This window comes from Gallinula chloropus (assembly GCF_964237585.1).
Source record: "Gallinula chloropus genome assembly, chromosome: Z".
In the NCBI taxonomy this organism is placed as follows: domain Eukaryota; kingdom Metazoa; phylum Chordata; class Aves; order Gruiformes; family Rallidae; genus Gallinula; species Gallinula chloropus.
This window is the reverse complement of record NC_140089.1, coordinates 77,197,914-77,224,554: the sequence shown is the minus strand read 5'-3', so window position 1 is coordinate 77,224,554 and position 26,641 is coordinate 77,197,914. Positions and strand designations below refer to the sequence as shown.

The following is a 26,641-nucleotide window of genomic DNA, read 5'->3' as shown; positions in this document are numbered from 1 at the left end:
GGCCTCTCTCTCTGCAACTCCAGTGCATTGCAATCGTGTAACAAACCAATGGAAGACACATGATCTTACTACAGGAGCAGAAAGCTGTGAATCTGAATCCTCCATGAAACCAAGACCAAAAAGGCACTAAAACTGTAGTACTATTAAGCCTTCTGGACAAAGGATTAGAGACCTTCAGGTACCCTGGGCACACCCACAGTCACTCCCAGGTTACTGCACTTTATCTGCAAAGCAAGGATATGGCCCTGGGAGACACCAACAAAGATGGTAGGCAGTAATTGGAGCCTCTCTATACATCAGAAGCTGTAGTCAGAGCAACCCATCTCCCCTATCACCCTTTCATGTACAAGACCTCTGCTTTCAATCAGCCTTCTCCTACAAGCTAACATTTCTGATCCTGTACAAAGACACCACTACACTTCAGTGAAGAGAAGAAAAGATGCCAACAAGCATGGGGAGGGAAAGGTTTGCCTGGCCTACCCCCACACCAATCACCCTCCCTGTTTTTGGACTGGAGAGGTCATGCAATCAGATGGCCTCAGCTGCAAGCTGAGGTCAGAAGAAGTAATAAAGTCAGAGCAAGCAACAAAGAGGGCTGAGCTGCAGCATGCAGAACTGTGTATGGCAGATGACAGTCACACCTACAAACTGGTATTACGCTACCAAATTGCACTCACAAAGCAACACTATGTAAGTACATCATCCACGAGGGGACAAAGGGGTCTTACGGCAAAGTCATGTGATGACAGAGATGTTCATTTGCGTTAGACATAATATACTCTAAGTTATGGCTAACAAACACAAAATACTGTAGCAAGAACAGTAGGATGAAAGCAAAGGGAAAATTTTAAAGGCACCTTTTTCTTGTTTTGTATTTGCAAAAATGATTAGGGTGACATTATGCTCTTTAGTACATCCTGCCCAAGTGATCCAGCAACCCTCACAATGCTGTTCAGGAAACATTCTCCTGAATTAATATTGGCCAATAAGATGCAATTGCAAGGAGCGGGGAAAAATCTCTGAAGCTTGTCCCATTCAGTATCTCCAGAATGCTGATGCTCACAGACAGTGCTTTTATCAGGCTGTGCTTGGTCAAATGTGGAAGATTATCCCATGCAATCACTGCTCCCTAGGGTTCACCATCTACAACAGGCAGGAATGAAAAGCATTTGCATAGGTAGGTTCACCTCAGAACAGGTTAAAGAGGTTATAAAAACCTTCCAAGACCGTCTGGAAGCCATGCTTGCCTCCTCCCTCTCACTGCAACAAATACCAAAGTGTTTGCTGTTGTAAGCACTGCACCCTTCACATGCCAACACAAGGAGATGCTCTCTTCTGCTTCTCGGAGATAAACACTGCAGTAAACTATGCTGAGTTGTTCTGATAGGAAGGAGTTGGGCAGATTTCTCATGAGAACAGGGTGATATTTGATCAGATCCAGAGCATAAAATCCTTGTGCAAACCCCGTTTTCAAGATCCATTTCATTTTCTCTTGCTGTGTACCAGTAGCGATCAGTAGAGAAACACGACACTAGAGAACAGAAGTGTACCAGGTGGGAAGGCAAACAGGACATCCTGAAACAAACTGTTTGCGATGACACTTTATGCCTAGAATGACATTTTCTGCCATAAACAGCAGCAAAGATGTTAATAGTATGCCAGACTCCACAGCTGCAATGCTGTGGCATCCACATCCTGCCACCTGTGACTGATAGTACCAGAGAATTACACTACAACAGCCCTAAAAAGCAGGGCACAATTTGGGTATTCTGCTACTGTTTCACAAGGCCTCCAGCAGTTTCTGAAGTTCTGCTGCAGTCTCCCTAAGTATCTGTGTTCCCAAATAAAGCCACTGGCGCATGGATGGTCCTGATGCATACCGCTGTGAAGTGCTCCCTGACACAAACCCTACAGCAGTACTGCTGTACTGTCATTTAGACATACACACCCTGCGCTGCCTCAGCGTCTGTATATAACAGATCCCAGACAACTGAACTTTATGGCTGCCAAGACCTCGTCCCTGCAATCAGTTGCACAAACAACACCCTCTTATTTTTCTCATTTTTCTTTTTTTTTCCCTTTTTTCTTTTCCTGTTCTTAAAGTTCTGTCTCTCCTTTACACAAGCTTCTTAATGTAGCTCATGTCAAGTATTTCACTTGGTTCATAAGACATTCAGGTATCTGGGGAGTGGGTTTTCGGGGAAGGACTATACTTGGAAAAGGTGGTGGTTTTCATTATTTGTATCAACCGAATGGTCTGGACTCGTACCACATTAAGGCCCACTATGCCCTGAAGAACTACCTTCACTTTAGCCTTGAAATCTTTAGAAGAAAGGTAAAGTTGAAGTGAATGAAGGCCACTTGTGAAGATGTTTATTAGTCTGATTTCTGAGTAGTGCTATAAGGGAATGTCTTGACTTCTTGAAATCCCACCCTCAGGTAGGTCCATATATGCCTAAATCATCTCCCAGTTAACTGATATCCTGGCTCCAATTTCAAAGCTTATGTACTTTTTCATAGTTTTCTAGGTTTTCCCAAGAATGTTAGCCTTCTTGATTCAAGAAGAGCCTGTGAATCCTCACAAACCACAATGATCTGAGCATTCAGAGCAGTACTGAGGCAGCCAGGAACAGTACATGAAGGGAATCTCTGAATGAACACATCTAGTTGCCAGTTCTCCATTGCATAAACTAAATCTCACGTAAAACGAGCAGGACCATCTCAGACCAATATCTCTTACCCTTCATCCTATTTCCCAGAATTACCAAATGCAGACACCTAGAGAACAGTAAAAGAAGACAATACTTCCCACTTTCCTTGTCAAAGGAAAGGGCTTTCCTTGCCTTTTTCACTGACTGATGAGAAATGCCTGCTGTATTGTAAGTGAACTTTTAGCCACATTTCCCACATTTTTCTACACTCCGCTCAGTCCTAGGACCCTTTTTTCTCCTCCAATACTGGTAACATCCTGTTAGTCATAAATGATTAAAAAAACCCAAATACAGTAAATCAAAAGGAAAATATATTCAAGTCTTGGTCTTACACTTCCATCAGATGAGCTTTTAGAAGCAGAAATTCCTATTATTTGCTAAATTTATGATTTCACACTCCTATGACACTTGAATTTTCCCCTTGGAACTTCAAGTCTAACAGTAGCAGTTTAGTGGTACGTCCCAGTCCTTCTCTGTACTGATCGTATTTTTCAGCTTTGGTGTCTTAAGCAAAGCTCTCCACATGTTCCCTATTCCTGTCCCATGAGTATCCACAAAAAAATTAAATAAAAGCAGCCTGAGAACAGAGACTTAAGGGACTATGTAAAGAGTTTCTCCCAGTAATTCCTCCTCACTAGAAAAGTATTTCTAATTTATTAACCCTGCAACTGAGTAGTCTTTGATGTGGTATTTACAGTTTTATTGGCTTTTTTCTCTAGTACACCAGAATTAAAGTTGTGACTGTTTTGTCCAGGACCTGGGGTACATCTGTCTCACCACTGCTACTAGCCCTGCAAGTAGGTTTCATGCACACCACAAAGTTTCTGCCAACCATTCTGTGCTGGGGTCTGATGCACACCCTGCCACCATCAGAAAAGCTCCACAATCACCAGTTACAACCCCCTTGACCCAAGGGATTGTATTCAGATTCCTCTTTACCACTGCTGGATTAGACAAATCAGGTAACTATCCTGCAGTCAGATATTACACCCAGGAGAGAAACGAGCCAAGTGCAGCTCCCTTTCTAGTCAATGGGCAGGAAATGTTGCAGTGCCCACAGCAAAAGTGAGCATGGCTTGTCTTGACAGCAGACAGAAGAAAGCCAGGTACCTACAACCTGTAACCACAAGTGGTCTGAAATGCACAGCTACCATTACACTTGATCTGTGCCAAATACTGGAGAGTAAAAGCTACAAAAAGATGGATACCTACTCCTCTCACCACATACATATCACATAGTCTGCTTAGCTGGATACAACTGGGTGGGTAGAAAGAATGAAGGATAGCTCCTAAATGCCTAACTTGATTCCTCTCAGTCATTAACACACTGGTGCTTCACAGACTGTAGACATACATAAATTAGAGACCCAAATTAATTCTACAGTGCACAAATGACAGTGAGGAGTGCTACTGAATTCTCTGTGGTACTACTACCAATCTAAGACAGATAAACAGTTCGATCTACTACCATGGTCAGTTAGAACACCTGAATAGACCTTGTCTTTTAAATTAAAAAAAACAACCCAAAAACCACAAAACCAAAAGAAACCAAAACTCTAGTTTGGGGTTGGATTGTGGGTGCTTTTTGTTTCTTTTGGGGAGATTTTCTCATTTGTTTTGCTTTTAAATTAGATCAGTCTGATCTCCTGACTTTGACAGAAATGGGACCCAAGTGACTTGCTCAGTCATAAAAATAGCCTGGATGAAGGCTAAGAGTCAGGAATGCCAATGGCAGACTGACAATTCACAAATTCCTACAGAAAAATCCACCCACTTGGAGAGTCTGAGCTGTTATGCTTCATGTGTTATTCCAGTTTGGACTTTCAACTCCCCCAAGACTTACCCATTTACAGGCTTTGTACATCACTGCATTCCACATCCTGGGACTTTGCACTGTAGCGTCCGGGTGAAGAGTAACTTCCCAGGCAATTGTTACTGTCGTGGTTTTATCCCAGCTGAGAGCCGAGATCCACGCAGCTGCCTGCTCCTTAAAGGAAAAGAGCAGGGGGAGAAGGGGTGGGGGGGGGCGGGGGGGGTGCGGGGAGATGTGAGGCAAGGGAAGGGAAAAGAAAGGGGCAAATAACATCCCCAAAAGCAAGAAACCAAAAACCCGTGGGTTGGGATAAGGATAGGTTACTAGAATAGCAGAAAGATAAAATATAACAATGCTAACAGGACTTTAGAGAAAAAAATCTATGAAGCTGTTGATACACAATGCAGTTTCTCACCGAACCCACAGCTCAGGCCGTGCCGTCCAGAGCTGTCCCGGGACCCGACCATCCCCAAAAAACCGCGCGTCCTGGAGCCACCCCCTCCTCCTCCCACCAGCCCCCCTTTATACTGGGCAGGACATAATTGGCATGGAATACTCTCTTTGGCCAGTTTGGGTCACCTGTCCTGCCTTCGTCCCCTCCTTTCTCATGAATAGAGAAATATGAAGAGCTGAGAAAGTCCTTGACTGTCTGACAGCAACTAAAACCATCAGGGTGTTATCAGCACGGCTTTCATTTTAACACCCAAACACAGCATTCCATCCGCTGCTACAAAAGAAGTTAACTCCATCCTGACCAAAACCAGGACAGTTACATTGTTCTTTGTAGTTCAAAGAACAGAAATTCTTAGCAATGGGGAAACACAGAACTCTTTGTCAAAGGATAAAAATACAATGCAGTTTGGCTAGCTTCAGTCTCCCTAAAGAAGCTTGACATAAACAAACTTGGCCCATTTATGTGTTAAAATACCTAAAGGTCTTCAAAGAACATGTTTCTTTGTGTTATTATAATGAACTAGAAAAAGTACTGTACGAAGCAGCATTCATATCCGTAACATGCCATCTTGCTGGAACAAGACATGTCGTAATTACCAAAAAGAAAAGGTTTTAAAGGACCACATACCTTTCTTGGAGATCATATTCCTTTCCAGTGGCCAGCAAAGCAGTTCAGAGCACTGCTACAAAACAAATGATAGCCCAAAACCTCACCTGGGCAAGTTAGCATAGCTGATGATCTGGCACTACATATTTAGTCCCTTTCCACACAGAGTAACTTCTCTGCATGGAAGACAGTGATTATTACAGTAACGAGGAGTTTGCGGTTGGTTGTAGCTCATTTATGCTCTCCAGTTTCATTCCCTCCTCAGATCTGGACTGCCTCCCACGGGAACAGTAATGGTCATTTAGCTTTGTAACTATCCTTGGCATCTCTCTCTGAATTGCTACTATTCTCAGACTTTTGAGCTCTTCTCCAAAGCCAAGTGAAATCCATTTCCTCATTTGAAAGAGAAAACTTAACTGAATAAAAAAGTGGCATGTCATCCCTGCAGTTAAGTTAGCAATAAAAACATGCACTTCTCCTGGGTAAGGAGAAACCTGTAGTACTCCAATTTATCCGTATTCTCCTGGCTTTGGGGACTTATTTTGACTTTGTCAAAACATTGGTACCTTCCCTCTATGTTTTCTGATGCAAAAAAAGGTTAAATGCACCTGCCATTTTTGGACAAGGCTCTGACACCAGGCTGTAATTTAACAAGATTATATAAAGATACATCAAAACCTGTCAGTAAGTACTGAGCCACTCTGAACTGACATGATGTAAAGAATTGTTAATGGAAGAAATATGGTTTATCCCTTTGGTTATGAGTCATGAGGGGAAAAAAGGCCAGAGCTGTTGTAAAATGTGTAGGCAATGCTGTTCAAATGCTTTATTGTCAACGACAGACATGGCCAAGTCTGTTTAATGCAAATTAAGATCTAATGAACCCCTTTGAGGACAAAGGCCAATAAAGGACATTCAAATTTCATATGCAAAACAAAGCCAGAAAGAACTTACTTTTAAAAGAAGTCCTCAGGTCTCATGGTAGCAATAGCAGCCAATTCTTGTATTCTATATGATGCACATCACAACTTTCAAGAGAAGGGTATCTATACTGAAAATCCTGTGGGTTGGTGAAAAACTGTTACATACGCTACGCTGTAAGGATACAAGAATGGCCAGACTGGATTAAACTAAAGATCCCTTCAGCCTAGCTGCCTTACTCTGGCAGCAAAGAGTAAATTCTTATGGAAAGACTGCAAGAACAGTACAAGGATGAAAGGGCATAATCCCTGACCTCCAAATGTTCTGGCAATCTTCAGGTTAGTGTCTTCTCATGTCAAAGGCTACTTTCTCATGACTTGTTTGGAGCTTTTCTCTTATCAGTTGCTCATTTGATCCATTTACTATTCTACCATCCAAGATATCTTGCCTCCTGCATATTTACCCACCTTCCAAGGTCAAGTTAAATGGAATATTATGCCTCACAATTAGTAATTCAGCTTTTTTATATTAATTAATTTCAAATAGCACCTTTTCTCAGTGATTTGGGTTTTTTCATTAAATAATGTTGCTCCTCTGCCATGGACTTATCTCCTTCAACCACTTCTTTTCTTCTTAAGTCACATACTTGTTAACAGAATCTCAGAAAGGCTTCCTAATTCTGAAGTGTTTGAAAAGTTCTCAATTTGTACACCTTTAAAAATATCTTCTTCAAGACATTTTTTACTTATAAATCAAGTTTCCCAGTTATCAGCCTGTTATTGTTTATCCCTATCCCAAATAAAATTATTGCATTTACAAGAATTAAATTTTTGTTTCCTTTTACTTGCTGTTACTTCCTACTATTTATTCCCATGAGCTTTTTGTGTTTAATATTCTTTTTAAAAAGAATGAAGACAGTAACAATGAATTATCACTTGTGTTCAGCGTCCACAAAGACATCATTAAACAAGTCCCATACAACTCACGTATATAAAGAAACTCCTCCAGATGTTTCTTTTTAAGCCTTCACCATTTTAATCACTTTCCTTTCCAGAAGTAAAAAAACCCCACAGCAGATGCACACTAGACCTACAGGATTAGAAATCACAGCTGCAACACCAGCACAAGTTAATAATTAGGTGTTATTCTTTGTAATTATTATAATAGATCTTAGAAGCCTGTAACAGGTCTTAGAGGCCCAGTCTTCCATCTTAAATTCAGCACAATGCTAATATAACATCAAGATATTTTTCACCCTAGCAGAGGGACCCTTGACAGTCCCAGTGTGAAAAAAGAAGCAACAATACAACATTGAGAATTACAACATTGTTTCTTTTCTTTCTTTTAAAATAATGAAATACAATGCATCATTAAAATAAGCAGTTTCCCCTTCCTATTTGCTTTGTACATCTTAATGTAGCAGGAAGACTGGTGAGAGCAAGTGGTATTTAATACCTCCTTGTACTAATATTTTAAATATGTAAGTAATTTTCCTGGTGAGAATGAGACCACAGGTGAAAGAAGTATTCACTGACAGCTACTGCAATAATAGCAGAGTTGGCTAAAAGAGCTTCACTGGAGGAAAGCCCAAAGACAATACAACATCACAAGGGTATTTATACTTTGGCAGCTGGTACATTATACCATGCTACATAGCATGCACAGGGAAAAAAATGAGACATCGGTGATTCTGCAAGGAGCAGTTTTATTCCATTCACACTTCCCTGCTTTTTTTAAGATACTCAAGAACACAGACATTGATTAAGATGTGAAGCTACTAAGTCAGCTTTAACTGACAGGGTAAAACTGGGGCCACACACTAGACATCCACTCCAGGCATCTGTGGGCAGGATTCACTACAGCAATTCCTCAGTCACATTTGGAAGTCTTTCCTTCCAAGACATTAAATTTTACCTTTCCTGAAGAAACCACAGTTTGGAAACCTACACACTCACCCCAGAGAGAACTCCAAATGCTTTTGTCTCCTGTGCCCTCTGTGAGGCAGGCTGCTGGGGTCCACTGGTTTTATTCTGTATACTGCTTTGTATTATACCAGCACCCCAGCTAGTTTGTCAGCCATCTGCCAGCACACTGCACTCTGTCAGAAGTGCTTCTTTATATGGCAAATCTGCCAAAGAAAAGGTACATTTGAAAATCTAATTTATGAAAAAAAAAAAAGACTCTGCCCCACCAGCATGAGATATGACAGCCCTATTTCTACTAAATAGGTTTGGGTTTTTTTAGTTTCACACTGCTAACACCTGAACTGTCAGTCTCCAATGCAGCCCAGAGCAAGGGGCACACTTCACCTGCTCCCTGTGTGGTGCTTCCCATGCTATTCCATATGGCTGCACAGATCCAAAACTTTAACAGGCTTCATGCAGCCTTCTCATACATCACTGGACCATGAGAACCAGGTGCACAGTACCTGCAGACACTTGCTCAACACTTTGGCCTTCACACCTGTCTCACCTGCTATTTCCAGTCCTCAGCTTAACACTACAAAACTTACAGCCCAGTAACATATTCATGCCCTCAACACGAAGACCTCCCTGAAATGATACACAGAGGAGCCACGAAGGACTGTCACAGCCTATATTCCCCAAGTTCAGGCTCTTTCTTCATTTACCTGCTGGCAAGTGGGCAGAACTGTGAAGGGTAAGAGTGGTCATAGTCCAGGGATTATTGTAAAGTGAACAGCACCAAGGTGCATTTTCTCCTAAATGCACTCAAGTCTGCAACTCCCCTGTAAGCGACCACTATTTACACCTCAAGACACAGCCCCTCAAGTCCCTGACAGAACTGACAGCACAATAAAAATGCTGCCTTTTAAAAACAGTTTGCAGACCATGGGACAAACCCATGACTTAAAATTTTTAACTTATTAGAATATGTTATTATCAGAGACCAACAGTTCTAGAGAAAATTACAGGCATAATTTTCTTTCACTTAAAGGCCCAGAGAAAATTACAATAAAAACACAAAGATTTAGGAAATTATGTGACAGGCATGTTTATTTTCAATCTAAGATGGTATTTCTAATTATATTATATATATATATATCTAATTCTAAATATTCCAGATAACAATATTCCTCTGCCAATATTCCAAGTACAAATTTGATCCAGTGTAGGCTGCAACAATTATTTCCACTTAATAGATTGTGCAATTATTCAAAACATCAAAGATACTAGAAATATGTGGAAGGTTGCACTACAATACCATTTCTGTCATTCAAGAGTAGTGGAAATTCAGAACAAAAGAAAATTCTACTAATTCAGCTGCCTCTGTGCCCACTATCGAAGTAACAGGCAGGGACTAATTAAACAAAGTACCTGAGATGGGACAATTGTTTGAAATTTGTTGTTCAACTACTAGCATTTAGAAATACAGAGCAGATTATTTTTTCTTACCAATTTTTCCTCAAAAAACCTGAAGACTGAGATCAACTGAAACAATGTAATGAATGAATTGGGATCTTTTTTCCCCCAATACTTTATGAAAAGTAACAAACTGTTTGCTAGCTTTCATTTAGGAAGTTACTGGTTACATATTAAGAGGGAAAAGAGGTTTGGAACTAACTTAAGTTCTGCTTGAAACTATACTGTCTGAGCATGTAGGGAAAACAAGAAGGAAAAAACACACTCTAAATTTCCTCAGAGTTTTGTTCAGCAATAAAACCTTCCAAGTTAATCACAGTTGATCTGAAGTTAGTAAAACTATTATATATAAAAACTATCATATATATTTTTGGCAGAGACACTTTCCTCAGGTGGTACACACAAACTGATTTGTAATGGACATCATTAAGTGTGGAATACTTCCTACAATGTCATTTCAGCTCCCTAAGTATCCACCATCAAGGACATCTACAGTAATATAAATTATTTATATTTTGCTTGCTAACACAGAAGCATCTTAACTCTTATCAGAGGAATTTTTGCAAAAGAAAAATAAAGTACTCAGCAACTGTTTTTTTGCCAAAAATAAAAGATACTTTGTCTCCCAATACCTAACCTACTATTTGCTTCACCTGATTTAATAATGAAGACAGAGGACTTGACTAGATGTTGATTTAGGAGAAAATTTGGGGAAATAGAAAAGGAAGATACATTCCACAGGTAACAAAAATGAAGAAAAGCATTTGCTTGAACTATGAAGTTCCATTTCAGAACTATAGCCATGTTACCAGTGTTACAAGACAAAGATTTTTCCTTCATAGCATAATTCCTTCTGTTTAGTTTGGATTAAAAAACAGTTTAGGGTCTGTTATACAGGATATAGCATAGCCATAAGAAGTTATTCAGGAGAGTAAGGACAAAGGACAACTGATGAATTTCAGAAAGCTCTCCTGAGGCTGAGCAGCTGAACAACACAGACAATTTAATTTACAAAAAATTAATGAAAAGTGGTAAAGCATGGCATGGGAAAGGCAGTAGTAGCATGATCCTGACCTCTGTGCATCAAATGATGGCTCTTAACCTACCTGCTACTGTGCATAGATATGAACCTGAGTTAACATTTGGATGGGGGGAAAAAAAAATGAAGCCTTGGAACAAGCTCATCTCAACAGCTGTCCAAAAAAAGTTGTGTCTAGTATTTGGAGTTACTAAGGCCTAAAAAATAATGAAGAATACACTATGCTACTGAGTAAATAATCTCAAACACTACAATCAGCGTTTGACTGTTCATTGTCTCTTACATAATAGCTTCAGAAACATCAAAGGAAGTTGACAGAAAGAAAAACAAAAGAAGATACATCTTAAACTCTTTCTGCTATAATTCATAGTAAAGATTCATGTGTCTAGCAGTAAGTGATGCCGGGGAGACACAGAAAGTACATGAAAGACTAAGCTATCAATAGATTTTCAACAAAGAAAACATACTGTATCAAGACATTTTATCTGAGTTGAAAACAGAAACAAGGATGAAAACACAGGAGACATCCTACTGCTCTGTTCTCACTTTTCCCTAGATATTTATGTGGCCATCATTGGACAGCGGGTACTGGAGAGAACACACATTCTCCCTATCCACAGTTCCCACTGCTGGGATCTTGATGAGATGTGGCCCATGACTGTTCTAGATATGGCAACAGACAGTTAACACTGCATCCAAACAAACACATATTAAAGACTGGACTGAGCATTTAGAATCATCTTTGTTTTAAAAGTATTTAAAAATGGGAAAAGAGTAGAATATGAAGAAGTTTTAAAATCAAAAGGAGTGTCTGTATGAGCCTTTAGTGTGTGTTACAGCTACAGTGAACTTCAGATCTAGTCTTGGGATTTCCATGCATCAACAAGCCGAAGCAGTTTTACTAAGGAGCTGCTGTTTGCCATGAGAGCTGGAGCACATAATGGATATGTTTAAACATAGGTAGTGATTAGCCAAGACAACTACCTTTTTTGTTGTTACTACTTATTTGCTTATTTCTTTTTAAAGCTTGCCATTTCAGATGAGTCTTCCTCCAGAGCACACCCTGGAGCCAGTGTTTACATAAAGAACATAAATACTCTAGCCTCAATCACTAAGTACCTGAATTCTGTAGTAATTTACAAATGGGTTCAGAAAATCCATTGTTAAGCACCAGTTTCCAGACAAGTCCAATATATTTGGCCTTGGCTTGGTAATTTCCAACACACACAACTGCAAAGGCAACTTCTCAGCCCACAGCATGGATCACAAACCAGAAGCTTTAGCTGCAGTGTAACTGTCCTGCAATAAAAGTGCTACGTACTTGTATAGAGGTTTGCTGCATGTCTGTATCTAATACATGTGCATATATGATCAGCCCCTGTGCTGATGCTGCTTCTCCCTGACAAAGAACTGACAAGACAGGACTCGGTTTTAAGGATGGATTTCAGCTGGTTCCAGAAGCCAGGATCACATAGCCACCTTACCTATCCTCTAACAGTAAGCAGCAGACACAGACTATTTGGGTCTGCTGTTTACATCACCCATTGCTGTTTACCACCTAACAACCTGCCAGTGTTTATCTACTCAGAACAGGGGCATGAAAGACTTTTGGTACTTCTTTTCTTTTTCTTTTTTTTTTTTTTTTGAACAGCTAGAAAATAAGGAATGCAAGATTTGTCCCTATTAATGTCACATTATATGCATCACTGGCTGGGTGTGTAGAAAAGCTTCAGTTCTTCTCCTCTCTTCAGCTCATCAGTAGTGATTACATACAAATCATGTGTTGTGACAGGCAGCAGGTACCGCAGGTTGCTAATATGGCAACCAGCGCAAACAATTCTGTTTACTTCCTTCCTTTAAACAACATGAAAATGGATTAAAGGAAAGGTTCTGTGAACAGCTCAACTATCAAAACCTTGTTTCCCAAAAGATTTGCTTCTCACATGTTCCTTGTTTTGTCAGTTATGCCATTTTCTCCACTCACTCCTGAATCTCCCCACCTTCAGCTGGGGCAGGGGTGGCACTTCACCCTGCTCCATAATAACCTGCATTGTGTTGAGCCCCTGGTCAACCTGTATGTGTTCATTATTCACTGATCAAACGTTCCCACCTCCACCTGAGAAATCTGCAGGGACTTAATGGCTTTGGTATCTCCATTTGCCTTTTAGTTTGGGGTGAATTTGGCCAACAACTTCCAAAAACTTCACATTATTACAGAATCAAGGCAAAACAGATAATCCCACCCCCACAATTCTGCCTCAGTAAACAAGATGTTTCTTTCATTATAAAAACATACCCATGGAATCAAACAAATGCCTTCAATTTAAAAAAAAAAACCTACCAAAAAAACCCACACCACACAGAAGGTTCATTAAAGACTCTTGAAACTGGAAATACAAGTGAGAGCTGTGTGTCCTATCAATATTTCTAAGCAATGAGCAAATAAGTAGGTATGAATTTAAATTTAAATATAAAACAGAAGAACAAGATTTCTTCAAACCATATTTTAAAAGACTGTCTTTTGCTCAACAAAAAGAGTTATCTTAAAGGACCCAGACATTCCAATCCCGGGTTCGTACTAATTATTTAAATCTACCCCATCAATTACAGTCCTACTGAAACCTCACCACTACCTTAGAAAAACTGCAGCCATGCCCAGCTTCTGGGCTAACAACTTCGTATTGGTTAAAGGTGACAAGGCCAAGACCAGGAGCCACAGACAGCGGGATTCTCATGTATTGAGATCACTGATGAGATTCGTTTGACCTGTCAATTAGAGTATTTCTGCAGACAAAGGACTGGGGGGGAGGGAGCTGGCAGATGGACAGCTGAAGTTCAAACACAAAGAAAAAGGACGGATGCTAAAGTACTGCAGCGAGTCAATACTAGTCAAACTTTGAATGCTGAATCTGTTGGTGAAAATAAATCAAAACAACAGAACAATCAAAAAACTCACCACCACACACCCTATCTTCAGATCATCTTAAAAATAAAAAGAAAAAAAAAAGGCCCCTCCCCCGAAAACACACAACCATAACACTAATCAAGCAAGGAGATTATCAGATATTTATTACTATATGGAGAAAAATGGCAAATCAAATGTGATATAGAACAGATGCAGAGGGAATACATTTATTTTCTGTGTCAATTTTTCTAATTCCAGCATTTTCTATACTACTTCCTAAGATAAGAAGGGTATAGCAGATACAGAGTACTCTAGCAGATCTTTACTTCTTTACATGTGCGGAACAAGCCAAATCATAACATTCAGACTTTAGAAGCTCCATTATATCCAACCAAGGCATAATTCCCCTCCGGGAGGAAAAGGCTGGCAGCTTGCTTTCCTGCCTGGCATTTTCCAACAACTCCTAGTTTTTGGTTCCAGCAGATTATCACTAGCTAACAAACCAAAAGATGCTGCTGTGGAGATATCACTAACATCTAAATAGGATGACAGAACTGGCAGACAAGGCCATCCACCGTAACTTCAACCACAAGTAGGAGCCACCACGTACCGTAAGGCAGGAGAATGACAAAGAAGTAAGAGACTCTCTTAGAGGAAGCAAGGAGAAATGGAGAAGGGGAGGAAACCACTGGAGAACTTTAGTATTTTTATCTCAGTTCACTTCTTCCCAGAATGGAACCAATTTATCTGGGATAGTACAAAAGGAATATGCTCCATCTCTTATATAACAACCACCAAAGCTGCATGTGTGTCCACATGTGTTCTGGGGCCGTACAATTCCGTGTCAGGGATCAGTGCTGAATCCGTTTTCAGGTGCTTGTAAGTGCAACTGAAGAAAAGGTTACATCTCCCCTTTCCTTAAGTGTGTTTCTGCACTGCCACATACCTACCCACTTCACATAATCAAAACACACTTGCTTTTGAAGAGAAACAATTCTGTTGGTCACAAGTATGCCACGAGAAAATAGAAAGACAGTAATTTTTCTGGGCTACAGAAGTGAACTGTATAGAACAGCAGCTTTGCAGAGCTCTGGTAGCTACCTTAAGTAGCAGATTAGCAAGCAAATTATTAATAACCAGACAGATACAGAAGTAAACAAAAATCCCTACTGTATGTTTGGCCATGCATTTTACTCTTCCATTACTTCAGAACAAAATGTTATATAACTGCTTTTAAGTAAAGGTTCCTTTAACCTTAAACCTTGTACCAAGTATTAACACCAAGTATTAACACCAAGTATTCTGATATCCTGATGCAGGCTTTCTATACCCATAGGAGAAGACAGTCTGAACAGCAGAATTAGACCTCTTTCATAGCACACACCAACACTGCAGTACTGTCACAGTACCTGCACAGAACTGTTCAACCTGGGACAGATCATATGATGAGAACATATGGGTCAGCATGGAAAAGGCATGTCACACTAACTAGCAAAGCTTCTTAGCATGTAGCAGGAGAAGAGAGAACACAATGATTTCATCAAAGCCGAAGCAAGTCTGCAACAGATAAAATGCAATTGGTGGGTTTTACAGTGCATGGAGTGGACAAGACTAAGAATATAGGGTACACTGCACAAGCTGTGCTCATTCTGAGCTATTCGTACAATGGTGATGTCCTGCAATAAAGAGGACAGTTACATTACAGCAGAATTCATCCACTGTTCTGCTTTTTGGTGAAAACCTTGGCACATGCATCAGGGCAGACACAGATCTGCCCAGAGAGGACCAACTTGGAGCATCTCCTGTCCGCTGCCATATAAAGAGAAATGGTCATACAGCCACCAGTCACACGTTCAGGGAGGACTGCCCTGGCTGTGGCTGGGTGCTGATGGAAGAAGAGAGATGGGCGAAATATTTTAAAAACCCTGGGTACAGGCAACAGACTTGGCCCAGTTTTCTACAGATCAATAGGCTATGGAGCAGCCACCAGCTTTAGTGTGTATGTCTGTCTCTGTTAAAAAGCAGCAGTGCTCTGTAGTAGCTGGATTTTGGGAAGGGCATCAAATAAGCAAACAGTGCTTCACGACTGTACTGCGCTGCTGTTGCCTGGGCAGCAGATGATGACAGCACTTCTTGTAAATACTGATGCCTATCAGGACAGAGGCTACCCTCTGACCAGCTGGAGACAGCCAAAGCACAATCTGTCCACAGCTCTCATGAGGACCAGGACCCTACCAGGTACATGTGTACAGATCATTCTCAATTTCCATACTAATGTTCTTCCATTCTTCTGTCATTTCCATGCTAATGCTTGTATAGCCTTTGAAGATAAAAGTACTACCAGAAGGAACTGTCGATTGACAGCTCTACACTGTAAACAAGTGTCAAGGAAACAAAGCCTTAATGATGCTCTGTCATCTAAAAATACTATAAACAATGTCTGTGTTACTGATGAATAAAAGAGGGCCTTGTTCCTAATGAAGAGGATAGACTATCAGAGAATAACTCACTTCCCAGCTCTACAGGACTCGGTGTATAAACCAAGGCTATTCATTCAACTTCACTGAGCTTTGCTCCCTCTCCCAGCCCTACTAAAGGGGACAAGCTGATACTACTGCTGCAACACAAGAGATCTCAAGACTAACAGACAATTGAGAATTAAGGCATTAGTTTCTGGGAATCTGCAGAAGAGCACTGTGGAAACATAAAGCATTATTAGAAGCATGCCCTAAATCGCCTGCCAAGGCAAATCCAAATAGTATTTCCACTGAGACAAAACCAGAATTATTTTCTCCCTTTACTTCCTCTTGGAAACTTTCCTGTACCTAGGAGATTTCATGTCTGCTCTCTTCCCAAGTGCCACAGTTTGATCTCTTCTAGTGTTCCAGTAGTGATTTCCTCTCTGGTGTTTCCTCCTCCAACTGTGACCCAAAATAAACAGTAAGATCTGCCCCACTCTTCCCATGTCAAAACAGTTTCACACATTAAGTCTACAAGACCCAGAAACACAAAAGACTAAAGTAGAAAACTGACCCAGAGAACCAGAGACAGAGTTTACAGTATCACATTTTCCAATCTGTTCAGAAGGCCATGACCTAATTAGCATGAAAGAAAAACAAGGATATCACAAGGTGTTAAAATTTGGAAATTACAGCTTAGCTCCTCCAGACCTCTGCTAGTTTGTCCTCTTTATTCTCTTTCCCAATTCTGCCCAAATCCTTTTATGAATCTAGCCATGGGGTTCCAAATATATTTCTGAAAACAGATACATATTTACATTTTTTTAAATTAACAATGTCATACTATTGTTGTTCCCCCTCCCCCTATTCTTACATCTCAAATCTGTTACACGGTTATTCCCCTTGCAGGCCACCTGGGGAACACACAAATACATAGGAAAATGAAATATGTAAGACGTCAGCATATTGTGTTTCCAAAACAACTAAGGAAATGCTGCAATTCCTACATACGAGGCCATTCTAGCTGAAAAAGCGACATTACCAACCTGGAGAAGCAATAATGGCAAAAAGCTATTTCCTGCATTTAGAAAGTGTCACTTTTCTTTTTCAATCATTTGTCATTATGATTTAGTCAAACAGATGCCCCTCAGAAAATGGCTGCTTCTCAGCTCAGTCCAACTGATTTATGCAGAAGAAATGTGATTTTGAAGAGTGTCACAAATAAAAATTAATACTAAGAGTTGCATCTTTGCTACCTGACTGATGCCCGTGCAATGCCAACGGGAGCAGGAATATATTTCAAAGTAAAAATCACAGGGGAGATGAAAACCCAATTCTAGGTTTCATGTACTTCCAGTGCTGTGCATGAGGGATCTTTATGACAGAACACAAATCAGCACCATAGATCTTTGTTTTGCTCTTAGATACTGCTATTATACTGGAAATTCAGGAACTTTCAAATATGAAGCAGACAGAGTTCATGAGACAAAGACATTCCAGAAAAAGGACTAAAACTAGGATTCCCCTTCCACAGCAATCTTTAGGCTTTTATTTTGCCCCACTTCATGCCAATTTTTTTCTTTTGCTTTTTGTTTGGGTTGGTTTTTGTTGTTTGGTGGGGGGGGTTTTAAGGGGGTGGGCAGTGTTGCAAAAGATGACATACCCCTTAAGCAATTCACTTGGACAAAAATCACAAGATAACACTTCAGCCATTTCCCACTAAAAATGTCAACAAAAGGGACATTCCAGTAAAACATATTAATTTAATCAAATCAGTATTTTCCAGTATTGTAAAACTTCTGACCAGCTCCTATCACTAAGAAAGCAAAACTGAGCAGTTCAGAAATCACACACTTCCCTGTCACTCACATTAAATCAGTGCCTCATTTTGCTTGTTAGAGACCATCTCAACAACAACCACAACAAAAAAAAACATGGTATCTTTATCATTTTATAACATACCTGAACTGTCAAGCCAAAACAGCATCAGGAAAGGAACATCAGTAGTAGTCCTGTTCCTGGTATTTGAAGGCCAAGATTCTGGTTCTTATCAGCATTTGTGCTAAGACGTTTGAGCACATCAGCACTCTGCCAGCTCGCAGTGGAGGAGTTGAGGAGCTCAGTTTCATTGGGACCCATTTGCCAAAGCAGACACTGAGAGTGTGGCCCTGACCCAGGCTGTCACAGGTGAGGACCCATGCAGCAGCTAAGGCCAACACAGCATATTCTGGAAAGCTGGAGCCTTTCCACTGCGCTGTGTTGTTATCTTCTGCTTCTTCCTGTCTCAGCCCCAAAGTTCCTTATCGACTCGCACTATGCAATTCATTAGTTGGTATAATTCTTTTTATCAAGTAATTAGACTTAATCTCCTACAGTAAACAAGCTTAGAATTTCTCCTCATAGGATTGGTTTTTAATATCTCAAACAGCTTCCTGTAATTCCATGGTTCTCCTTCCCATAAGGATAAACAGAATAATTCTTTCCAATGGAGAGACACACATATCCCAGAATGAAAACAAATACAGAAGAAAAAAAAAGCAGAAACAGACACGGTGCTGAAGAGAAAAAAAAAAAAAAAACAAAAGGGACATCCACATTGGAAATAATACACCATCAGCTCAAGAAGCAGACCACCACAAACAGTATCCAAAACATCAGTTTTTCACCCTGAAAATCAGATTGCATTTCTCAATGCTGGTAAAACTATTCATGTATAAATGTTTTCAAAAGACACTGGATCATTTGGAAAACATTTAAGGGAAAAGGAAACTAAACCACCTTTTCCCATCTGGTGGCACTCAGAAGAATAAGGAGACTCAGGCCAAACTCTTACTGCAACATCTTCAAATTAGTGACTTCTGGACTTCAAAAATGATCACATTAAACATCACGGTTCCCCCCTCTCCCCCGGAGGTCCCTTTCAACCCAAATTAACTTCTGATTACATATTTTCAAATTTTTATTTTAGGGTAGGAGTGAAAAATCAAACTATGGTATTATTTTCTGATGTAAGTCAAAAAGTAAGAATCCCCAAGCCTGTATTCTAGCAAACACTGTTTCAAAAACATCAAAATCAAAGTAAACCTCAAAAAGTTTGTAACCCAAATATAAAGATCCATTCAAAGGATATAACAAGGCTGAATTTAAAAAGTAATTTAATGTTTGTTGGGATTTCTCCATTCCTTGTGGCAGATTAAATACTTCAGAAGGCATAAGGAAGACGTAGCACCTCATTTTTAAGTTCTCATCCTAGCGAAAAACTACCAAAGACATTCTAGTAAAGCACAAAGCAAACCAACCAAAGGAACTACCTGCATCACCATATCTCCTTTTCCTTACTGACCGTGTATGACCATAATGTGTTTCAGAGAACATTTTCTAAGTTGGTTCCTACTGGAAGAACTACTCAGAAAATCCCTGATCTTCATCATGCCTGTGGGACTGAAGCTTCTGACCTCAAGCAGTGGTCTGTTTCTCCAGGCAATATGCCAAAATCATTATCAGTGGTTGTGTAAGATTCCAAAGTTTCCCATTTCATCTACATCAGAGATGTCTTCATGCTGCTTTTAAAACACTGCCAGGATAGTTCTGTAATCCAATGATTTTTCAAAGCTTCTTAAAGTTTCACACTGCTCAACAGCAAGAAACAGATTTTGATATTGACAGGCTAGCAGGGAAAGGATGTGCTTTACAGACCTCGCCTGGGTGTTGTGCTCAGGATCAAGAATAAAACACCAGCCTTGAGACTCTTGCAGACTGAGGTGCACTGGCCAAAAGGCATCAGTGCACTGCTCTGTGCACTCTCAAATACTATCACTTGTCAAGGATGAAGTCACTAAAGCACATGCACGCTGCACACACTCCATTGCTTCTGCCAGTACACTCCACGAACTCCGTGTGTTTCACCTCTCACAGATCACAGGTGTCATTGTACACAGCTCTGCACAGCACCCCCTTCACATTCTTACCCTCCCTGATAAGGCAAATTCAGCCTTTTCCTCTAGAACTATGGTAGTGCTAAAAACCAAAACCAAAACAGTTAACAACAAAAACCTGAACCCAAACCAAACAAAAAAGGGTTTCCAGATTCTTGTCTCAGTGTGAAATACAGGGTGTTGAGAAATGAGACTCAGAAGTGCTTTTTTGAATGAGGGATGCCTAGAAGTGGTTCATGTTTGAATTTAAAGCTCTGGTGCAGGTTGCATTTATCCTACCATTTATTTCTGAAGTGTAATGCACTTCTGAAGCAAATCTCCCACATTTCCCACGTACCACCAGTTCGTTTGATTTGCTGGTCAGTTTCACTGCAGTTGAGCTAAAATCCAAATGCAAGGCTCTATACATGGGTTGGCACAATCCCAAGCACAACTACAGGTTGCTGGAGAGTGGAATGAGAGCAGCCCTGAGGAAGAAAGACTTGGGGTACTGGTGGATGTAGAGCTCAACGTGAGTCAGCAATTCATACCTGCAGCCCAGAAAGCCAACTGTGTCAGGGGCTGCATCAAAAACAGCATGACCAGCAGTGCAAGGAACCCGCCCCTCTGCTCTCCGCTGGTAAGACCCGACCTGCAGTACTGTGCCCAGCTCTGGGGTCCCCAACACAAGACCGACATGGAGCTGTTGGAGTAAGTCCAAACAAGGCCACAAAGATGGTCAGAGGGCTGGAGCACCTCCCCTTAAAAGGACAAGCTTAGAGAGTTGGGATTGTTCAGACTGAAAAAGAGAAGACTCCATGGGGGCCTTCCAGTAACTTAAAGGGGCCTACAGGAAAGCTGGAGAAGGACTGGTTACAAGGGGAGGTCGTGATAGGACAAGTGGGACTGGGTTTAAACTAAATGAAGGTGTGTATTTGGAAGAAATTCTTCCCTGTGAGGGTGGTGAGGCCCTGGCACAGGCTGCCTAGAGCAGCTGTGATTGTACCATCCTGGGCAATGTTCAAGGCCAGGCTGAATGGGGCTTTGGGCAGCCTGGTCTGGAGGAGGGTGTCCCTGCCCATGGCAGGGGGTGGGACTAGATGGTCTTTGAGGGGCCTTCCAATCCTAACCATTTTATGATTCTGTGATTCATTTCAGAGGAAACTAAAATAGAAGCTCGTATCCAGACACAAGGCACTCCAACTGCTAATGGGCTCAGAGCAGTAACCAGGTATTTGGGTGGCTTCAAGCCATATGAATGGTATGTTCAGTACAATTCATACATTCAGTACAATTCATACATTCAGAGATGGTCAGATCAGACCACCAGAAAAAAAGCCAACCCCAAAACAAAACAAATAAACAAAAAACACCCCCCAAAAAACCAAAACAAAACCCTCCCACAAAACCCCACCAGTGAAAAGTAAACCCCAAGGGCCTCAGCATCAACATCTGACCTTCAGATTCTCACTTCCAAAAATCCAAATGACATCTATAGTACTAAACTGATTCTTTCAGAGCATTATATCACTGAGGTATTAGACTGACTCATCCAGTTTTTCACCAGACGTATTCATATATCAAAGCTCTGGCTTAGTTCTAATGACACCAAAACTAGCCCAGAACCACAGTAGAAATCACATCACTTACCAGACCATTGCAAGTGCTGATTGCTGCTGTCCCACTCCCGGAACCTGGCTGCAACACCGTGCCAATGAAGTGGCAAGGAACTCCTGAGTGAGTTGCAATCTTCGCGCTAGTGTGGTTGCCACGTCTTCTTTCTACTATGTAGTTATGGGAAAGAAATCCCATGTGGACAGTCAAGTTAAAAAACAGATCCTTCTCCTCATGGTTAATTTTGTAGTACACCACATCCTTCTTTTTGCTGAGATCTCTCTTCTTCCTTGGATCTGAGACGTGATGGTGTAAATTAAAAGAAAGAAAATGCCCACTTGCATCTACTCTTGCTGGATCAACCACATGGTACTCTGGCAAGGTCTTGATAAATTGCTCTGAGAGAAAGGGGAAAAAAAGAAAAAAAAAAAGAAAGAAGCAAAACTAGGGTGAATGCTAGCCTGTTCAGACCTCACATGTTTTAAAGAGAAACTCCTAACAACAACTCACCACACCATGCTACTGAAGCAAAGTCTGGCAGTGCACAGACAGTGCAATACAATCCTTATTTCAGCCCTCTACTCTCCCATTGTAACACTCAATTTAAAAGTTTAACATTCTTCTTTTCAAGTATTTTGTCACCTTTCATTCAAGTACTGACTGTCACACAGGCACGTCTTCCCAATCCCACAGAAGCTGGGAACCCTCTCTTGTCCTAGGTCCCCAGCTCAGGAGGCTCTGACTAAGATCATCTCCACACATTCAGAAAGCTGACCACCTGAAGTCAGAGACAGAGCCTTGTATGTCTGCTTGGGTGAAGACAACATTACTGATTGGCATGACAGACTGCAGCAATAGCACCTCTATAGCATCAGCTACAGAGGAGGCAGAGGAGGGAATTTCAAAGAAGGGTCTGAAGGGGAATGAAGTAACCCTACACTTTTGTACAAGGCATTCCAACCAGGAACAGATCGGACACCTTATCAGTTGCCAGGATAAAAGCGTTACTGGCATTCTTATCTCCTGCTGTGATACAAAACAAACAGCACCTGTTCCTAAATTTATATTTTTTTAAATTACTGTAGAACTCAAAAGCCCCAAGCAAATAACATAAATCCAGTTAAAACACAGCCCCTAAGAACTCGTACCCTGAGGGCCACATCTTCCACTGGCATACTTGACTTCAGTCCAAAAAATCACAGTCTGAACATATTTCATCAGAAAGAAATTTTGATGATTTATGTCATTCCAATTCGTCTCTCCCCAGGGAGAGAGGAAAGTCACACTCATTCCCAAAGTTCCAGTCACTTATACATTAGGCTGTTATACCTTAATATTTAAGCTGATTAACAAAGCAAGTAGCCTGCTCCAGGTACTTCCAGAGCAATTTGCTCCTCACAAGACTGTCTCTCCTTCTAAGAGACACTTCTCTCTCCACTACCTCACCTTCAAAGCCACAACAGATAAATCATGCCCAGACAGATAGCTGTCCAGATGCATCCCCTCCAGGAGGGAACATATCTCCTTTGTCTTCATTAGCTGCAGTACGAGATGTGGCTGCTTGTGCTTCTTCAGGCCATGGACCTTTGAGATGGGTGCACTAAATCACTCAATTAAAAAAAAGAGAACAAACAAAAAAAAACCCCAACCACACAACCCCCCCACTGCCCAGCACATATACAAACTGCATGAGAAATTTGGCCTTGCCTCAGTAGCATCTTTACTTCATACACAACCAATTTCTTTGTACACAAGCCCTCCCAGCAGCCTACAGGGATTTTTGTGCCTTTGCAGGACAAGACACAGCAGTGGGCTTTTAGATCACCACAGTGGCAGGTCACAGTCACAGAATGGCAGGAGTTGGAAGGGACTTCTGGAGATCATCTGGTCCCACCCCCTGTTAAAGCAGGATCATCTGGAGCAGGTGGTACAGGACAGCATCCAGGCAGGTTTTGAATATCTCCAGAGGACATTCCACAGCCTCTCTGAGCAGCCTGTCCCAGTGCTCTGTCACCATCACAGTAAAGAAGTTCCTCCTCATGAAGTCAGGCAGCAGTCTATGAGTACACCTTCAACTATGGTGTCCAAATTGTACTGTAGTTTGTCTACTCCCAGTGTTGAAGTCAGTGAGGTAACAAGCATTGCCTGTCTTCTGCCAGCCCAATTCAGGGTGTGCAGTTGATAAGTACTCGATAGCAAATATAACCAAAAGACTGCTTGTAGCATGGGACCCAAAGAAAATAACTGATTAATAGAAGAGGAAATTAAGATCAGCATTTTCAAAATGGACACACTATAAGTGTACAGATCCATCTTGGAATCCATCTTACTGACACACAGGAATGCAGATTTAAAGGAGGGGATACCCAGGATTCCAGAGTCAATTTCCCCACTACTATGTAGAACCAAAACTGATGTTCTTTTCTGGATTATCAAACTTAATTTTAAAAGAAATTTAAACTTCTTTCTGATTTGAAACCACTCCAGAATATCTGTGGTCTGACAGAACTCTTCCTATAATTTCCAGCATACTGTTCTCATTATCCCCTTTTTACACATTTGTGTTGCTCATTTATTCTGATCTTAAGCTCACAGGACTTTTGCTTCCCCTATACAAAAACTGTGTAATTGTCACTTTTTTGTTGGTCTTGACAACATAGAGACTAACACCTACCACAAGTTCTGAGAGACACCTCCTGCCCTTGTCCAACTAAGCAGAGGGGACTGAGAGACTGAAAACTCAGTCCACACTCTCATGCCTGCATTTTACACAGCCTGCAAATAGCACAAAAGGTACCAATTGCCTGACAATTTGGCAGCTGAAGCTACACCAAGATGCTCCCTTCCTCATGCTCCAGAGGGAAGAAAAAAATTGGCAAGGGGAAGAGAGAAGAAACACCCAAAAATACGGCTTATCTGCAGAAGTTGATTTATAAGTCTTCTGGGAAGTCACACATCCCATCTTGTGCTAGCAATGACAGGCTAACAGAGAATGCTGTAAGACCAGGCGCCCATTTTTCTGGTTTTCAGCACAACTCATTAAATGATCAAATTAAATGCCTGAAGGAAAATTTACTCATCTGCTGTCACTGTGCAATCTGTCTCTGTTCGATGTCTTGAGCTTAATTTGTTGTGGCTTACCTGTTAATCTCCAAGTAAGACCAAAGACTTGCAGTTCTAGACTTCAAACTACTCAAGGAAGGTTTTTTTGTTTCATCACTACACTAATCAGTATGTAGAGGTTAAGGCAAATTAGACAACAACTTCACTAAAAGGGAAAATACTGCTTTAGCATCTGGCAGCAGCAAGATTAACAAAGCAGAGAAGTCTAACTTCTTCCACCCACTTAAATACTCACTTCTGAATGCTAGACAATAATATACTGTAATATAAATGCAGAAATGAGTTATTAAAATGTTCCTGGAAAAACAGCGGGAGTAAGATTATAATGCAACAAAGTTAAACAAGATACTTCTGCCAGCAATCATTATCAGTTTCACCTAGACTGTTGGGTAGAGGTTATCAAAGACAATCTTACTAATAACGTAACGATTTACTAAGATCTACATTAAGCCTAAAGAACCACTTGACCCTTCTATCTGGAGAAGAGTCTGAAACAAAGATAGGAGGTACAATTTTGGTGATAACGATAATGCTCAACTAGAAGGCAGAGGCAACAGAGTAACTTAATACACGTAACCCACGCTGAAGAAGAATAAGGGTTGTGTTTTTCAACACTGACTGCCCAATTTGCCTAGAGTAAAATTGATTTCTATTAAAAAACACAGATTCTCATCAAACTAAGTGCCAGTAAACATTAAATTAAGGGAATCTATGTCTGTGCTGGGACTGGTGCTCTTTAGTATCTTTATTAATGATCTTGACAGTGGGACTGAGTGCACCCACAGCAAGTTTCCTGATGACACCAAGCTGAGTGGTAAGGTTAATGTGCCAGAGGGATGGGATGCCATCCAGAGGGACCTGGACAGGCTGGAGAAGTGGGCCCAGGTGAACCTCATGAGGTTCAACAAAGCCAAGTGCAGGGTCCCGTACCCGTGTCGAGACAACCCCCACTATCCATACAGGTTAGGAGATAATGTGCTTGAAAGCAGCCCTGAGGAAAAGGACGTGGGGGTACGCGGCAATGAGAAGCTGGACATGAGCCACCAATGTACATCTGCAGCCCAGAAGGCCAACCCCATCAAAAGAAGAGTGGCCAGCAGACTGAGAGGTGATTCTGCCCCTCTGCTCTGCTCTCATGAGACCTTAACTGGAGTACTGTGTCCAGCTTTGGACAAGAAAGACATGGATGTGTTGGAGCACATCCAGAGAAGGGCCACAAAAATGACCAAAGGGCTGCAGCACCTCTCCTGTGAAGACAGGCTGAGAGAGTTGGGCTTGTTCAGCCTGGAGAAGAGAAGGCTCCAGGGGGACCTCATGGCAGCCTTCAATACCTGAAAGGTGACTGTAAGAAAGCTGGGGAAGAAGTGTTCACAAAAGCATGTAGCAATAGGATAAGGGGTAACAGTTTAAAACTAGAAAAGGGGAGATTTAGGTTGGATATTTGGAGAAAAGTCCTCAATGTGAGGGTGGTGGATCACTGGAATAAGTTGCCCAGAAAGGTGGTGGAGGTCCCATCCCTGGAGATATTCAAGGGCTAGACTTGGTGGGGCTCTGAGCAACCTGATCTAGTGCAGATGTCACTCCTCACTGCAGGGGGGTTGGACTAGATGACCTTTAAAGGTCCCTTCCAACCTAACGCATTCTATGATTCTATGATAAGGCTTGGGGCTGGCATGCCATAGTGTCCTCCTTGGCCACCTAG

General features: G+C 41.2%; 1 protein-coding gene across 1 annotated transcript in view; it reads right to left on the bottom strand.

Moving 5' to 3' along the window:
- Positions 1–26,641, bottom strand: part of ADAMTS12 (ADAM metallopeptidase with thrombospondin type 1 motif 12) — a gene marked incomplete at both ends in the record, with an annotated part of 171,682 nt that overhangs the window by 142,863 nt on the left and 2,178 nt on the right. The window contains one exon of the mRNA XM_084278939.1: positions 21,853–22,214. Coding sequence (XP_084135065.1) covers positions 21,853–22,214 — 362 coding nt within the window. The remainder of the gene's footprint in view (positions 1–21,852; positions 22,215–26,641) is intronic.